Source organism: Macaca thibetana, chromosome 1 (genome assembly GCF_024542745.1).
Source record: "Macaca thibetana thibetana isolate TM-01 chromosome 1, ASM2454274v1, whole genome shotgun sequence".
NCBI classification, from domain to species: Eukaryota; Metazoa; Chordata; class Mammalia; order Primates; family Cercopithecidae; genus Macaca; species Macaca thibetana.
Genome location: NC_065578.1, coordinates 108,166,267 through 108,184,405, shown reverse-complemented (window position 1 = coordinate 108,184,405; position 18,139 = coordinate 108,166,267). Strand labels below are relative to the sequence as shown.

Below are 18,139 nucleotides of genomic sequence, written 5' to 3'. Positions count from 1 at the left end.
CAACGTTACTCAGAATCTCTTTTTAATCTCTGCATATTTGTTATGTCCCCTTTTCTTTTTGAACAGTCTTGCTGTAGACTTAATTAGTCAAAATTTAAACAATTTGGAACCAAATTTTGACTTAAAAAAAACCATCTCTATTGAATCTTTAATTTTATTAAATTCTGCTCTTTTAAAATTTTTGCCTTCTTTCAGTTTTTTTTTTTTTTTTTTTTTTTTTTTTTTTTTTTTTTTTTTAGATATTTAGTTCACTTTCAGCCTTTTTCCTTTTTTTTTTTTTTTTTTTTTGAGACGGAGTCTTGCTCTGCGGCCCAGGCTGGAGTGCAGTAGCCGGATCTCAGCTCACTGCAAGCTCCGCCTCCCGGGTTCACGCCATTCTCCTGTCTCAGCCTCCCGAGTAGCTGGGACTACAGGCGCCCGCCACCTCGCCCGGCTAGTTTTTTGTGTATTTTAGTAGAGACGGGGTTTCACCATGTTAGCCAGGATGGTCTCGATCTCCTGACCTCGTGATCCGCCCGTCTCGGCCTCCCAAAGTGCTGGGATTACAGGCTTGAGCCACCGCGCCCGGCCCTTTTTCCTTTTTTTTTTTTTGGGAGACAGAGTCTTGCTCTGTTGCCAGGCTGGAGTGCAGTGGTGTGATCTCGGCTCACTGCAACCTCCGCCTGCTGGGTTCAAGCAATTCTCCTGAGTCAGTCTTCTGAGTAGCTGGGAATACAGGCACCTGCCACCACGCCCAGCTAATTTTTGTATTTTTAGTAGAGACAGGGTTTCACCATGTTGGCCAGGATAGTCTCGATCTCTTGAACTTGTGATCCGCCCGCCTGGGCCTCCCAAAGTGTTAAGATTACAGGCATGAGCCACTGCCTTTTTCCTTTCTAAATACAACATAAATTTTGCTCTAAGTACCAATGTAAGTTGTGTGCCACAAAATTGAAACTATTTTTATAATTCAGTCCTAAGTTACTTTCTAACTTTAAGATTTCTTTTTCAACCTGTAAGTTACTGAGAAGTGTGTTAAGTTTTCAGTTGAATGTTTTATACATTATCTTATTAATTTCTAAATTAAATGCACTGTGCTCAGGGCATGTGTGATACAGATGTAATACAAATCCTTTTAAATTTGTTGAGATTTGCTTTATTGTCAGTTTTCTGTAAATATTTCATGAATACTTAAAAATAATGGAAATTGACCAGTTAGGTCAATATATTTCCATTAAATCAGTGGTTTTCACTTTTAAGGTGTAACCCCATATTAAAAAATACACATATATACCTAGAACATACACAAACATACAACAAAATCTTCACACAACAGTTTTATATACACACATACACATGTGTGTAGTTTTTTGGTTTTTCTCTGTTGCCCAGGCTGGAGTGCAACGGCATGATCATGGCTTACTGCAGCTTCGACTTCCTGGGCTCAAGCGATGCTCCCACCTCAGCTTCCCAAGTAGCTGGGATCGCAGGCTCATGCCACCATGCATGGCTAATTAAAAAATGTTTTTTGGAGAGATGGCGTCTCCCTGTGTGTCCAGGCTGGTCTCAAACTCCCGGGCTCAAGTGATCCTCCCAAGAGCTGGGATTACAGGCATGAGCCACTGCCCCGGCTCCTGTATGTGTTTTTTTTTTTAATTATTTTTTTGAGACGGAGTCTCACTCTGTCGCCCAGGCTGGAGTGCAGTAGTGCAATCTCGGCTCACAGCAAGTTTTTTCTTTTTGAGACGGAGTCGCGCTCTGTGGCCCAGGCTGGAGTGCAGTGGTGCTATCTCGGCTCACTGCAAGCTCCGCCCCTGCAGGTTCACACCATTCTCCTGCCTCAGCCTCCCGAGTAGCTGGGACTACAGGTGCCCGCCACCATGCCCAGCTAATTTTTTGTATTTTTTAATAGAGACGGGGTTTCACCCTGTTAGCCAGGATGGTCTCAATCTCCTGACCCCGTGATCCGCCTGCCTTGGCCTTCCCAAAGTGCTGGGATTACTGGCACGAGCCACCGTGCCCAGCCTCCTGTATGATTTTTTTTTTTTTTTTTTTGAGACAGAGTCTTGCTCTGTTGCCCAGTTTGGAGTGCAGTGGTGCAATCTTGGCTCACTGCAAGCTCCGCCTCCTGGGTTCACACCATTCTCCTGCCTCAGCCTTCCAAGCAGCTGCGACTACAGGTGCCCACCACCACACCCGGCTAAATTTTTGTATTTTTAGTGGAGATGGGGTTTCACCATGTTAGCCAGGATGGTCTCGATCTCCTGACCTCATGATCTGCCTGCCTCGGCTTCCCAAAGTGCTAGGATTACACGCATGAGCCACTGCACCCAGCCCTATATGTGTATTTTTAATGGTAACTGCAACTCATTTTATAACTCATGAATGGGTCAGACACAGTTCGCAAAATATTGCATTAGAAGAAGCCTATTAACTGTGTTGGTCAAATCTCTATTACTGATGTCTAACTCCTGACTGATTTTTATCAATTATTCAGGTGTGTTAACATCACATTAAGACATAACTATCACATAAGACGGATTCTGGAGCCAGAGTGACTAAGTTTAACTCCCATCTCTACCACTTACTATGCAGGTAACCCTGGGAAATTTATCTAACCTCTCTTGCCTCCATTTCCCCATCTGTAAATTAAGGATAACAGAAACTTAACTACTAGAATTGTTACAATTCAATGAGTTAAAACATGTAAAGCACTTAAATCACTGCCTGGCATATCATAAGCACTCAATAAATATTTGTTTTTTTTTTCAGTTTACCTAACATTTTTGTTATTCTCTTGTTTCACTTCCTTGTTATTTCTGTAAACTTTTCACCATAGTCATTTTGTTTTCTATATCTGATAATTCTAACATCTGAAGATCTTGATAACCTAATTTTGTTGTTTGTTTCCTTACTATCTTGGCTTGTTTCTTTATGTATTTGGTAATTTTTTTGTTGTGAAACCCTTATGACCTGGAATCAACAATGCCTTCCCCCCAGAAACTATTTGGTCTTACTTCTGCTAAGTCTCTAGGAACACCTCTAACCCAAAAGTGCTTTAATGGATTAGGGTTTCTTAGACTGTGCAGATGGTATAAATCAAATTCCAAACCAGTATACAGGGAGGCTTATGAATTCATGAATTCAGGTTTTTAGCGAAGGCTCCTTTTTTCTACCTTGAGCCAACACCAGAAATAGACAAGTTTTCTTACAAATCCTTTCTCCTCACACTGGGGATATAGCAATGAACAAGAGAGACCAAAAACCACCTGTCTTCATAGAGCCAGAGTGAGCAAGAGGTGGAATGGCAGGAAAAGAGGCTGAAGAAACAGGCAGGTTCAGATTACGTAGGGCCTTTCAACCATGGTGAGGACTGAGGATTCAGTTCTAGGTGTGATGGGAACTAACTGGAGGGTTTTGAACAGAGGAACGACATATGTTCTAAAGGAGCACTCTGAGGTCAGGCATGATGGTTCATGCCTGTAATCCCAGCGCTTTGAGAGGCTGAGGTGGGAGGATCACTTGAACCTAGGAGATGGTACCTACAGTTCCGTCACTGCACTCCCGCCTGGGTGACAGAGCGAGATTCCATCTCAAAACCGCCTCCCAGGTTCAAGCGATTCTCCTGCCTCAGCCTCCTGAGTAGCTGGGACTACAGGTCTGTGCCACCACGCCCAGCTAATTTTTGTATTTTTAGTAGAGATGGGGTTTTGCCATGTCGGCCAGGCTGGTCTCGAACTCCTGGCCTCAGGTGATCCACCTGCCTCAGCCTCCTGAAGTGTTGGGGATTACAGGCGTGAGCCACTGTGCCTGGCCAAAATTTTTTTTTAATTAAAAAAAAAAAAAAAAAACACTCTGGCTCCTATGAGGAAAAGCAAGTGTGAGAGATGCAGAATTGAAGTAAGATAAATTATTGGTAGGCTAGAACTCTGCTGGGAGCTGTTGGTAGCTTATACTAAGATCATTGCAGAGTAAACTGTAGGAGAGATTAGGGATACATTTTGAAGGCAGGGTTTCTGATAGGTTTGATGTAGAAGTGAGTGAAAGAAAGGGAACAAGGCCAGCTAATTGAGAAGCTGAAGTGGGAAGATCTCTTGAGGACAAGAGTTCGAGACCAGCTCAGGCAACAGAGTGAGAGCCTGTCTTTAAAAAAAATAAAATAAAATAAATAAATAAATAAATAAATAAATAAATAAAAGTAGAAAGTGAACAAGTATGACCCCTAGTTTTTTGGCCTGATTACTTGAGTGAATGGTGATACTATTTCCTGAGATAGGGTGGGGTACAGGAAGAACATGTTTAGGAGAAAACATTTTAGACATGCTAAGTTTTAGATGCCAATTAGATATGGCATGACAATGGAAAATGTTAAACAAATGAGTCTCAAACTTATGAGAGAAATTTTGGCTAGAAATATAAATCTGAAAATAATCAGTATATAGACAATATAAAAGCCAAGTAACCAGATGAGATTATCTAGAGCTGTACTGTCCAATAGCCAGTAGCCACATGCGGCTCTCTACATTTTAATTAAGCAAAGTTAAGTAATATTAAAAATTCACCCCCTCTTGTAGTAGCCACATTTCAGGTGATCAACAGCCACATATAGCTAGTGGCTTTTATATTGGATGGCAGATATAAAACGTTTTTATCATCACAGAAAAGTTCTACTGGAAGCACTGACTTAAAGCACAGAATAGAAGGAAAAAGGATAAAAGCAGTAAGAAGGAAGGAGAGACAGATGGAAAATAGGGAGAGAAAGAAGGTAGGAAGAGATCCAAGAACTGAACCCTGAGCAGTGCAAATGTAAAGGACAGAAAGATGAAGAAGAGGAGAGAAGAGAATAAAGACGAGAGTGGCAAACCAGAAAAGTACAGTAATCCTGGAGGCCGAATGAAGAAAGTATTCTCAGAAGGGAATGATTGGCTATAGATACTGCTGAGAAAAATCAAGTAAGCTGACATGTGAAAACTGAATGATATATTTGGTAAAATGGAGGTTTGTGGTAACCTTGAAAGGTGGTTTCAGAGTCATGGTGAGGGTAAAGCCCAACGGGAATGGGTTAAAGAGAGAAAGGGAGGCAAGGAAGTAAAGACAATGAACATCAGTGGTGTCTTTTCAGGTTTTGTTATAAAAGGGAACAAAGGAACAGTCTATAGGGTTCATGAAGACAAGCGACTGTTTGCTTTTGCTTTTTAAAGATGAGAGCTCTTATGGCATAACCTATTTGAAAGTTCAACACAGGGCCGGGTGCGGTGGCTCAAGCCTGTAATCCCAGCACTTTGGGAGGCCGAGACGGGAGGATCACGAGGTCAGGAGATGGAGACCATCCTGGCTAACACGGTGAAACCCCGCCTCTACTAAAAAATACAAAAAAACTAGCCGGGCAAGGTGGTGGGCGCCTGTAGTCCCAGCTACTCGGGAGGCTGAGGCAGGTGAATGGCGTGAACCCGGGAGGCGGAGCTTGCAGTGAGCTGAGATCCGGCCACTGCACTCCAGCCTGGGTGACAGAGCGAGACTCCGTCTCAAAAAAAAAAAAAAAAAGAAAGTTCAACCCAGAAAAACGTTTTAGCACATCATTCAACCACAAAGCATGCAGTCACAAATTATTATACGGCTCACGCTTCAGACTTTTCACTAAATGTTCTTTGAAAGTCTAAATCAGATGACTAGCCACTAATTTCTTTTCCTTTTTCATGAGTTTAAAGAAAAAAATTGGAAAAAGGTAGATTTATCACTGACTTCCAGATTCAAAATATTTGTCAGTTTTTTTTAGACTGAGAATCTCTCAAGCTTAGGAAAATGATCTCATACAGAATCACATACTGATGAAATTTTAAAATGTGATCCTAATCTTATCCCTTTTATTTCTTTAAAAGCATTTTTTTTCACTCAAAAAGAGACATTATAGCAAGTTTCCTCGCTATAGAAATGTCAAACAAATCGGCACCTAAGGAAGGTTTCCTAAAAATAGGTTTTGCCACCAAAAAACAAAAAACAACAACAAAAAAAAAGCAAGAAAGAAAAATAAAAAGAGTATCTTAGATTTTCTGAATTTAAAAAAGAAAGTCCTAAGAAAATTCACCTTGGAAATGAAATGGGGGAAAAAGAGCTAAACAGAAATCAAATATGTAAAACTATATGAGATAAAAAGGATAAACAATAACATTTAAAAATTTTGGCACCTTCACATTTATAAATTTTTGAATGAGCTTAGAGAAAGAATTTAAATGTATTTTTACAAAAGAAAAGAACAATACCATCACCATTCCTAAATTCATAAAAACTATAAAATATTATTTTACATTTATAAATTATATATTATATATAATTATATATATTTACAGAGCTGTGTACAGCAAAAAGAGTGTAATAAGTTGAACTTCCTATGTTATATATTCTCTCTGAATATGCCAAATTTGTGATAAATAACTTTAATGTAAATATTGAGGATTAAAAAATTGGGTTTTAAAAGTCCTATTACTTACCATTCAAACTGCTATCAATTTCAGTATTTTCAGACATTATGGAGTTATTTGTGCTGTAGCTCAGACCAAGAACCATTTGAAGGTCTGAGAGATTCAGTCGTGCTGTTAGTTCACCACTTTTATCCCCAACCTACAACACAAACATTTATATTTTAGAGTAGTATTTAAAGACAAAGAATGGTGAAGATTATTTATAAATGTAGTGAACCTAAAACTGGAAGAATGAAAATAGTTTTATTAGAATTATGAGACTATGAATGAATGAAAATTTTTTTCCATTAATAGTTGTCTTAAAGAATATAGAAAGAAAAAGCAAGTTTCTAAAATATCATAATAGGACAGCTAATTGTATTCTTTTAATTCTTTAGCTCTCTAAACATTAGATTGCTCTTGCTCTCTGGGATCATACTAAGTAATAATGTAGATTATCCTGGACACATTAACTTGGTATATGAATCAAATTTCCTTAGAATATTTTATTCCCATAGTATAATAGTAATGTTTATTAAGCTAGCACCAGATATTTTGCTAGGCACTTTTAATATACATTAGCTCTGATCATTAAAACACTTTGCAAGGTAGATATTATTATTCCCATTTTGCAGATGAGAGAAATTGAGGCTCAGAAAAGGTTTCCAAGCTCAAATAGCCAGTAAGTGGCAGAACTACAAGAGGAAGCAGTCCTTAATTCTAAGAATCATGCTTTTCCTTCAATACCATGCTACTTCTCCATGTAGAGATGCGGGTAGAGTAGGGGCATATTTTAGTACCCTCCTTCCACTTACCCATGCCCAGCCTCACTTTCCTGTCTTCCTACATCAAAGACAATACAAACATAACTGTGATCTGTACCTCAAAATGCTTTGTGGGGTTCTTATGACAAGAGAATGATATATAATCAAATTTATTATTCAGCCACATGATCAATCTAGAGAAATAACAGGGTTCCCTCCCCCAACCTCTAATTTGTAAATTACAACAGCACAGACAGCATTTTTTTGTTTCATACCTCTCTTGAAATTTCCAAGTGCTTTTCAGCAAAATGCATTGCTTGATCATGATTTCCTAGTGCTGTGTATGCATTTCCTAAGCTCCAACATGCTCTTCCTTCACCAATTCTAAAATATTATTCAAAGCGAACATGCAGTTATTTGAAAAAGAGGTCCTATGTATAGAATAAAAGCTATCTAGCAGGAACTAAAGATATAAAGAAAGGTTTGGATTGATTTGGTCTTTCATATAAAGAACATACTATCATGATATTATAGACATATTAGAATACCCAGATTAAAAAAAATAATACCCACATGATACTAAACTCATAGTCAAGTATTACAACATAGAAGACATTCTTTTAAAATATGAAAATACATTATAAAGTAATAAATCTCAAGGATAGGTATTCTGGTCCACTACCCCATTTTCCTTCTATAACAGCCCTACCAGGTAATTATTCAGTGTGTGTCTGAGCAGCAGGGAGAGAGAACTCACTACCTCTTGAGGTAGCATACTTCATTTTGAACAACTGCATCGAAAAGTTCTCTTTCATACTGAGGTAAAAAAAAAATCGATTTTCTAAAGCAAATATCACAGACTAAATGCTGGCAAATACTGTTTTTTTAATACAGTAAAACAAAACAACTGAATTAGCCACTAACATTTAAAAAGCAGATTTCATATAAAACTCAGCACTTCCAACTTTTCTTTAAAAAACAGGAAGATGTGGACACAATGGATTTTCATTCCTGCCTGGCAACAATTATTTGGAGTTGGGTAGCAGTTGCCCCCTTCACACTGGGCATTATCTCTTAAGTTTACCACAATTCCCACACTTACATAGTTAGGAAGACTTTTTTTTTTTTTTGAGATGCAGTCTCGCTCTGTTGCCAGGCTGGAGTACAGTGGTGTGATCTCAGATCACTGCAACCTCCACCTCCTGGGTTCAAGTGATCCTCCTGCCTCAGCCTCCTGAGTAGCTGGGATTACAGGCACGCCCCCTCCCCACACGCAGCTAATTTTTGCATTTTTAGTAGATACGGGGTTACACTTACGTAGTTAGGAAGACTTTTTTTTGAGATACAGTCTCACTCTGTCGCCAGGCTGGAGTACAGTGGCGTGATCTCGGCTCACTGCAACCTCCACCTCCTGGGTTCAAGCGATTCTCCTGCCTCAGCCTCCCAAGTAGCTGGGATTACAGGCGTGCCCCACCACGCCTGGCTAATTTTTGTACTTTTTGTAAAGATGGGGTTTCTCCAGGAAGACTTCTGAAGAGGTAACTGAGTTTGGGACCTAGTCACTGATCTTGGGTCAAGGGCATATGGAACCAGACTAATCCTCTATCACAGACTAATCCTCTATCACAGACTAATTCTCTATCGCAGACAGTCCTCTATCACAGACTAATCCTCTATCACAGACTAGCCCTTCATACAACGATATACAGAGGATATCACTGAAAAAGAAAATTCCTTAAAAGGGATTTTAAGGTAAACACAGGAAAAGAAACAAAGGAAAAACTCTAGGGATTCAATAATGCATCTATATTTTACCTTAGTTATGGTCAAAAGATGTAAAACATACCTATCATTCAGCTCTTGAGCAATTGCTAAGTGCTTCAGATGATAATCAATGGCCTTTTCATAGTCTTGAAGCAAAGTATATGTATTTCCAAGACTGTAACAAGACTGTGCTTCTACAGCTCGGTCTTTAAGCTGTCGAGCCAACAGTAGTGTCTTCCTACAAGAAGAAATTAATTCTTACATAATGATCATTCTCAGTTTGGGCTTTAAGGATCACAAAATAAAACTCTAATTTTTCCTCTCTGCTGCTTTCTGCTGCCTTTAAATCTCTGAGAGCCTAATATTCATATCCCATACTTTCTTCATTACTTTTAGACAAAATGAAAAGGCCTTTTTGAAACACAGAAAGCAGATTCAAGACAGAATAAATTTGAGAATCCTAACAATTCACCAAAGTAAAGGAGTATTGAAACATGAAATCAAGAGTTTCTAGAGGTTAACATACTATCTTTAACATTTAAAAAAAACTTTCCCTTTAGTATTGGCTTTTTTCCACATGACATCTGTTTTCAATCGTACCGTCACCTTTGCATTGTCAACATTTAAAATATTTAGGTAAAATTCTTATGTGTAGGCTATTAGTCACCACTTAGGTAAAATTCTTATGTATAGGGCATTAGTCATCAACTCATGAAAAATACTGAATGCTGCATCCAAACATTACCCATTCTAACTGTGGTATTGTCAGTGAGAAGCTAGCATAGCAGTTAAGAGTATAGATCTTGGAGCTAGACTGAGTTTAAATCCCAACTTTGCCAATTACTAAGCTAAGGGCAAAGTATGTATACCAGTCTCTCCATATATAAAATGGGAGAAATACTTCAAAGGATTTTTGTGAGGATTAAATTAATATGTATAGATAAAAAGTGCTTAGAATAGCATCTTGTGCATAGTAGATGCTGTATAAATGTTAATATGTTATTATTATCAGTGCTTAAACCTACAGATGCTTTTGGATTCAGTAATTTAAATGGCTCTCCCATCATTTCTGCCAAATAGTGTAATTACTTCATATCACTTATAACTATATGACAAATTACTATACGGTAATGTGATAGCTTTTTCTTAAACAAACAAATCTAAAATTACATATTTAATGATGATACATTCAAATCTGTCGCCTTGGGAGGCTACCTAATTATTCTAATGCTGCCTGTCTTTTCAAATATTTTTGAAAGACTTTTGGAATTGCTCTCAGATCTTGTGACATAATGCTTTCTGGCATACCATTATTCTTTGATGGTACAGTTGATTTGTAAATGATCAGAAATCTTTCTGGAACCAAATTCAATTACTAACATAGGTTTACTAAACTACTGCTTTGTATCTGGAAGGATATGGATCTACAATGTTATGTCAGCCTTCTTGTTTGGCCCTGATAACAATTCCGGGCTGGGTGTGGTTCACACCTGTAATCCCAGCACTTTGGGAGGCCGAGGTGGGCGTATCACTTGAGGTCAGGAGTTCAAGACTAGCCTGGCCAACATGGTGAAACCCCATCTCTACTAAAAATACAAAAATTAGCTGGGTATGGTGGCAGACGCCTGTAATTCCAGCTGCTCAGGAAGCTGAGGCAGGAGAATCGCTTGAACCCAGGAGGTAGAGGTTTCAGTGCACCAAGATTGTGCCATTGCACTCCAGCCTGGGCAACAAGAGCAAAACTCAAAACTCTGTATTTAAAAAAAAAAAAAAAAAAAAAAAAAATCTAAAGAAGAGTTCTAAAAATATTTCTAACCAACAACTTGGAATATATAAAGTTCTGAGTTCTAGCCTGCTTATAGGGAGAAAAAAAGTAAGTTTCATTACTTTATATTCATGCTTCTTTAGTCAAATAGCCACTATCCATTTTATAATAGAACCTTTCAGTATGTAACACAGGTATGCCATTTAATAATTAAGACTTCTCTATATCCCTTGGCTTTAAAACATAAGAAACTTTTATATTTAAAATCAAAATATATACTCCTTCATATAGTACATAGTAATATGTTTTATTTGGGAGGCTATTTCATATCTAACTAACCTAACCAACCAACAAATATTAACCATTAGTTAATGTTTAAAGCAAAGTGGAATGCTATTCAATTTTTTTTAGATAGGCCTGAAACAATTTTACCTTTTTATGAAGATGACAAAATTATCCAGAACTGTCTCATATTGGATTCTTTAACAAAATACAAATCAATCACTGTGTCTTCAGTTTAGTCAAACTGGCTTCTACCCAAAATCTATAAGGGCCTTCAATCCCCACTAACTAGGGAAAACTCAATCTAGAAAGCACAGATCAGGCAACTTGAAGCTGTCTAAACTTTCTATCATCTATGTCTCAAATCTACTGATAAGAGACATCCTGCCACAGAAGAAGCTGGGATTGCAAACTCCTCAGGTAAGTGAATGGGGACGCAGCTTACAGTGACACAGTCAAATATGGGCAGAAAGAGGGTAAAGGGAGAACTGCTCAGTAAGAAGGTGGGAAGGTAGAGCAAAAAAATCAGTGATCACTGATACAGACTATAAATATTTTTGTTACCAGGCTTTCTTTTGGCATCTCTTCCAACCCATAATTGAGTGAAATAAAGCATATACACAATATACACCACATATGCTAAGTAGGTTTAAAAGATATTAAAGGTTGAAAACTTCATTTAAAAACAATTACTTTTAAAGATAAAAACCAGTACTATAAAGGGGTCATACTGCTGCTATTAAATCTTAGGTACAATAATATTTATTGAGCGCTGTGTACCAGGCACTGTGCTAAGTGTTTAATATATTATTTCATTCACTCTTCACAGTATTCCCCAAAATGATATATTGATATATTCTGTTACAGATAAGGAAATTGAGGCTTAGCTGCCAAAAGTCCTGCTGCAATCAGATTTTAAACCTAAAGCCTATAAATTAATGGGATTGAATAACTATTCGTTCTACATTTATCTACAGAAATATTAGACTAACTTGTAGTAGTCTGAGGCAGTTTCAAATTCACCAAGAAATATATATGCGTTTCCAAGGTTGCTATATGCTCTTCTTTCAGCCGCTTTATCTCCAAATTCTTTTGCAATCAGGAGACGCTGAAACAGAAAATTTTAATTAGATGTAGCTAAAATAAAATGGAAGAATGATCTAATCACTGTTCAGAACTTTGATGGAGGAAATGGTCTGGCTCCAAGGCCTTCCACTGTACCTGCTCATGAGCTATAACTGCATCCCTGAAATTGCCAAGGAGGTAATGTGTGTTCCCAAGATTTCCAAAGGCACGTCCTTGTGCTGCTCGGTCACCCAAAGCAGTCACTAATGATAGATTTTCCCTAAGGGATAGCAAAAAGTGACGAAAAAATAAGTTTGCAAAACAATTTTATTTATGTGATTTACATAGCTAATTCTTTTTACCAGAAAAAAATGTAAGGAAGCTTACAGCCATAATGTGCAACATTTTAAGGATGACATCAATGATGAAGAGCAATTATAGGAAATAGCTGGGAACACTTTATTAAACTATTCAGATAGGTTTCTGCCCAGGGTCAAGCACAGAGTTAATCTTGGAACCCCTATAGTTAAGTAGTTGTATGAAATTCTATTGGTAAAAGACTAAATTAGGGCCGGGCGTGGTGGCTCAAGCCTGTAATCCCAGCACTTTGGGAGGCCAAGACGGGCGGATCACGAGGTCAGGAGATCGAGACCATCCTGGCTAACACGGTGAAACCCCGTCTCTACTAAAAAAATACAAAAAACTAGCCGGGCGAGGTGGCGGGTGCCTGTAGTCCCAGCTACTCAGGAGGCTGAGACAGGAGAATGGCGTAAACCCGGGAGGCGGAGCTTGCAGTGAGCTGAGATCCGGCCACTGCATTCCAGCCTGGGCGACAGAGCAAGACTCTGTCTCAAAAAAAAAAAAAAAAAGAAAACAAAAAAGACTAAATTACTCTAAATAACAGCCCAACCATTGATATTTCTTGTTTTTGCCACTAAGTGGCACTGGTCTGCAATTTAAATGAAAGCTGCAGATTACTACTAATAACACTATAACATTTAAGCAACTGAATTGATGATTTTGCTAGTTCATAGCTTTAAAACCTTTGCCAAACTTAAAAACTTTACTACTGAATAAAGAACGTATAGCAGATCCACGGCTTAGATGGGCCTACATGATTGCCCATATCAGCCCCTACTCACTCATAAAAATCCACGGCTGCCTGCAGAGCATCTCTCACTTCTTCTGGAAATTCTCCTACATCCTGGGGACCAGGGTAACCAAAACTTTTCCCTTTGGCATGATACACATTCCCAAGATTGTAAAGTGCTCTTGCTTCTCCCACCTAAATGAAGACATCAGCAAAGTTTACATTTTGAAAACAGAGGTCAGATTTATCATATATATTTGTAATATCCTTAGTATTATGGACAAGGGAAAGAAATTTTTATATTGGCTCTCCATACAGAACCAATCAAATAATTACTTATAAAAGAAAGACCTCTATTTCCTTCTTTTTCTCCATTAAATTTTTTTTTCTCTTTTACTTCTATTAGTCTATCAATGTTTTCTTTTTTGGTATTAATTTTTAAATAAACTATAGAATAATTAAATAGTATTAAAATGCAAAGCCATCTGAATGAAAATATTAGACCTACCATCTAATGCTGCAGTATTACCTTGTCATTAAGCTCTCTGGAAATATCTAGGTGTCGCTGACAACAAACTATGGCTTCATCAAAATTCCCAAGAACTTTTAAGGTGTTTCCCAGATTACCACTAGCTTTCGCTTCCCCCAACTGGTCTCCAATAGTCCTGAAAAAAGCAAAAAACAACAAAAAAAATGGTATTGAAATACAAATGGTGTTAAAATATAAAGCAGCCAGAGTACAGTTTTCCAAGAGGACAAACTGACATGCTTAAGGTAAGAAAAACCCATCGGCTTTGAAACCTACTTTAAATAAATATTTAAAACTTACATTTCTGGATTCAAATGTAATTAGTTTTCATCCATTTAATTAAACTCTAGGGTCATTTCACTACTATTCATTCAATTAAACTGTGTTCAACCTAAAGGTTAGTTTTAAAAAGTGATGCTACTGAAGTATAACTCATTAAATGTATTAAGTTAGTTTTTGTTAATTGAATAGAAATATTTTTTAATGTAATAGCTAATTTCAGAAGGAAGAATATTTAAAAGCTTAATTACCTTGCAAGAGTTAAATCATGATGGTGATATTCTAATGCTTTGGCATAATCATGCAAATAGAAATAAGCATTGCCCAGCTGGCTGTAAATAGCACTAAGTGTTTTTAGGTCTTCAGTTCCAACTTGAACTGCAGCTTCAAAGAATGACACACCAGCGCGGCAGTCTCCTGATTTACATAGACGTTCCCCTTCCAAGGCCAGCTCTAGGCAAGAAGCTTCCATTCTACAAAATTATACAGGACAGACATTTAAACATAACATTACAGCTGCATCACAGTATTTTTAACTTCCAGTAATATAATTTAAATGTAGACTATATGGCTACTCTTGTTCAGGGCAGCTGCCTCTATAACTGAAATCTATATACATTCCTGATGAAACAGTAAAACAGTTATTTGTAGCAAGAGGTAATTTGCCTACTCAAATTTCTCTGAGCCTGCTCAGAGAGGTCAGGATAGCTAAATATCTGTATGTGGAGCTCATTTTAATTGGCCCAGAGCAATCCATGTTACTAGTGAAAGAACCTATAGCAGTATTTCCCAAACAATTCTGAGTTGTAACAGACCTCTGGACTTCCTTAGAGTCTGAGGAGATGAGTATGTGGGAAAGTGAGGCCCTACAATTATTAATACTGTTCTCTACCCAGGTATCCAAGTTATCCAAGTATTCTAGTCACTTGTTCATCAACCCCTCTGACCATCCATCCATCCATCCATCCATCCATCCCTCGCTCTCTCTCATACACACACAACACACACTCAGTCTCCTTCCTCTTCTTACCACCACATGACCACGTATACCATAGAAAAATAGAGGAACAAAATATTCTTGATCTATAAGGCACATTTTCACAAGAGAACTAAGTGTCAGGAAACTAAGTTAGAAAATAATGATTCAAAAATTTGCAGAAATACTAAGTTTGGAAGTCTGTCCCTGAATTGAAAAAGAAGGATGAAGTTACTGTAAACGTATCTGGGAGAAAAAAACACTGATACTTCGGATTCAAATCCTAAATTTTAGAGGGTGCCCCTCACCAAAATTGCCATTGTGTTTCTTCAGCATCTTCATGATTTCTGCCATATGTATGAACTACCTATTCGTTTAATTATTTCTGTAATTTGGCAAATTCCCTTTAAATTGGCACACTATCTTTATCATTGAAAAAAAATGGAGCTTCATCCAAAGCAGTACTCATGAAACTGTGAATTTGATATGATACTTATATTTATATTCTAATATGGCAGTCTCCAACCTTTTTGGCACCAGGGGCCGGTTTTGTGGAAGACAATTTTTCCATGGATGGGTGGCAGGGGATGGTTTTGGGATGATTCAAGCGCATTACATTTATTGTACACTTTATTCCTCTTGTTACTACACATTCACCATAATGTAGAATCAGTGGGAGCCCTGAGCTTGTTTTCCTGAAACTAGATGGTCCCATCTGGGTGTGATTGGAGACAGTGACATCTCATCAGGTATTAGACTCTCATAAGGAGCGTGCAATCTGGATCCCTCGAATGTGCAGTTCACAATATCTAATGCCACCACTGACAGGAGGCAGAGCCCAGGTGGAAATGCTGACTCGCCCCGCCCACCTGCAGCTTACCTCCTAACAAACAGGCCACAACAGTACTGGTCTGCGGCCCAGGGCTTGGGAATCCCTGTTCTAATACACATTAAACAAATATGTAATTATTAAACTCTAAAAGTGAGTAAAGTTACTTTATGTACCACCAGTGGCATACATATCACTCTTTGAAAAGCTCTGATTAAGCTCATGAAATGTTTTAATTTTTGGAACAGCACTAAGTTACTCCTTACTAGAATGAGCTTTGAGCCAGTGGTTCTTAATGCTGGTTGTACAACAGCAGAGCTCACCTGGAGCACTTTCTAAAACTCTCAACCCTGAACTCCACTCTCTGGGTGACGTCTGGCCATCTGTATTTTTTCAAAGCCCCAAGTAATTCTAAAGTACCAGTTAGGGTTGAGAATCAGTGCTTTTATAAGAAATGTGAATTAAACCACCACTTACCCTAATATCATTCAAATATGATTATATTCTGTATATCTAGTGGTAGATCAATTAACATGTTTTTTTGAGTGCTGTTTTTCAGTCTGTAAAATGTCAAGGGTCCTTACAGCCATAAATTAAAATGGGATTATAAAATGGAAAATATATCTGATGAAGCTAAAAGCCTGGACAAAAGTAACTGAGCCAACTGTAAAGGTTCAAAGCAGACTTCTAGTTCAGAGCAAGCAGATGTATGTAGCCAATTCCAATAGGTAATTTTCAAGTTTTCTATCTAGGTATCTTTTTCTTTCTTTTTTTCTTTTTTTTTTTTTTTTTTTTAAGAATTCAAATGACTTAGTTAATGGCTACTGCTTGCTCATCTTCACTTTTTTTTGAGACATAGTTTCACACTGTCACTCTACAATCTCGGCTCACTACTAACCTCTGCCTCCTGGGTTCAAGTGATTCTTGTGCCTCAGTCTCCTGAGCAGCTGGGATTACAGGTGCGCACCATCATGCCTGGCTAATTTTTGTAGTTTTAGTAGAGACAGGGTTTTGCCATGTTGCTCAGGCTGATCTCAATCTCCTGACCTCAAGCAATCCACCCACCGTGGCCTCCCAAAGTGCTGGGATTACAGGTGTGAGCCACCATTCCCGGCCCCATCTTCACTTTATGGGTCTATGCAAAATAATGCAGGTAACTAACATTTTGCTACAACATTAGACTACAAGCCAATTAGATACAGGAGAGAAGATCTAAAATACATAGTAAGATAAGCGGTTAAATCAGAAGCCTTAAACAGCTATATTTATGTTTCTTTATATGTCATTTCACAATTAATAAAGCCTATTTTTGTCTTCCAAAAATGAAAATTGCCCTTTACAATTGCATTTCTGAAAATGAGAGATTTCATAAAAGAAAAAATTGAGATCTAAGATTTTATGAAGTTATTGTCATATTCTATGTATAAAGAGATATAAGTCAACAAAAGATATGTAAAAATGTGATTTTTTTCTTGAGATGGAGTCTTGCTGTGTCACTCAGGCTGGAGTGCAATGGCGCAATGTTGGCTCACTGCAACCTCTGCCTCCTGAGTTCAAGTAATTCTCCTGCCTCAGCCTCCTGAGTAGCTGGGATTATAGGCGTGCGCCACCGTGCCCAGCTAATTTTTGTATTTTTAGTGGAGACGGGGTTTCATCATGTTGGCCAGGCTGGTCTCAAACTCCTGATCTCAGGAGAGCCGCCTGCCTTGGCCTCCCAAAGTGCTGGGATTATAGGCATGAGCCACCGTGCCCAGTCAAAATGTGATTTTTATTAAAGGATTATTTTGCTAGATGAAGTACCTGAGCTGATTGTCTTTATTTGTCAAAAACTGAAACCAATGAACTTCTAAGAAATATTTAAAAAAAATGGAAAATATATTTTATATGTAAAATTTTTTCCTATAAAAAGTTTTTAATTTAAGCATTCTAATTATGTTAAAATTTATATCTCAAGCATTTTCAGTGCTAGGAATTGATCTTAAGGTATACGTATACAAATTTAAGAAGATATATATGAAAGGATATTTACAGCAGCAAAAAACCACAAATGAATTAAATGTCCACCAATAGAGTACTGGGTAAAAAAAATTACACGCCACTATACAATGGAATACTAATGATGGCACATCATGTCACTGAGGGAGAGGTGGGGAAATGGTCACATGTGACAGCACCGTCAGTTCAGGATGACTGGGTTGCTGGCCAGGAAATTAGGAGTAAGGCAGAACTGGCTATTCATGTGAACAACATTTAAAAATCAGAAGTATAAAAGTGTTTTCTTATATTCATATAAAGCTAAGAACTATCTTCTTCAAATAAATAACTTCACCACAAATGACTGATCTTCTGGATTTAAGTT

General features: G+C 37.8%; 1 protein-coding gene across 3 annotated transcripts in view; it reads right to left on the bottom strand.

Annotated features, from left to right (window-relative positions):
* Positions 1-18,139, bottom strand: part of GPSM2 (G protein signaling modulator 2) — a 56,448-nt gene that overhangs the window by 21,807 nt on the left and 16,502 nt on the right. For all 3 annotated transcript variants that reach the window (XM_050745849.1, XM_050745862.1, XM_050745852.1), the window contains 8 exons: positions 14,227-14,448; positions 13,697-13,832; positions 13,220-13,362; positions 12,234-12,357; positions 12,005-12,120; positions 9,048-9,203; positions 7,477-7,585; positions 6,468-6,597 (listed from right to left, as the gene is read on the bottom strand). In XM_050745849.1, coding sequence (XP_050601806.1) covers positions 6,468-6,597; positions 7,477-7,585; positions 9,048-9,203; positions 12,005-12,120; positions 12,234-12,357; positions 13,220-13,362; positions 13,697-13,832; positions 14,227-14,448 — 1,136 coding nt within the window. The remainder of the gene's footprint in view (positions 1-6,467; positions 6,598-7,476; positions 7,586-9,047; positions 9,204-12,004; positions 12,121-12,233; positions 12,358-13,219; positions 13,363-13,696; positions 13,833-14,226; positions 14,449-18,139) is intronic.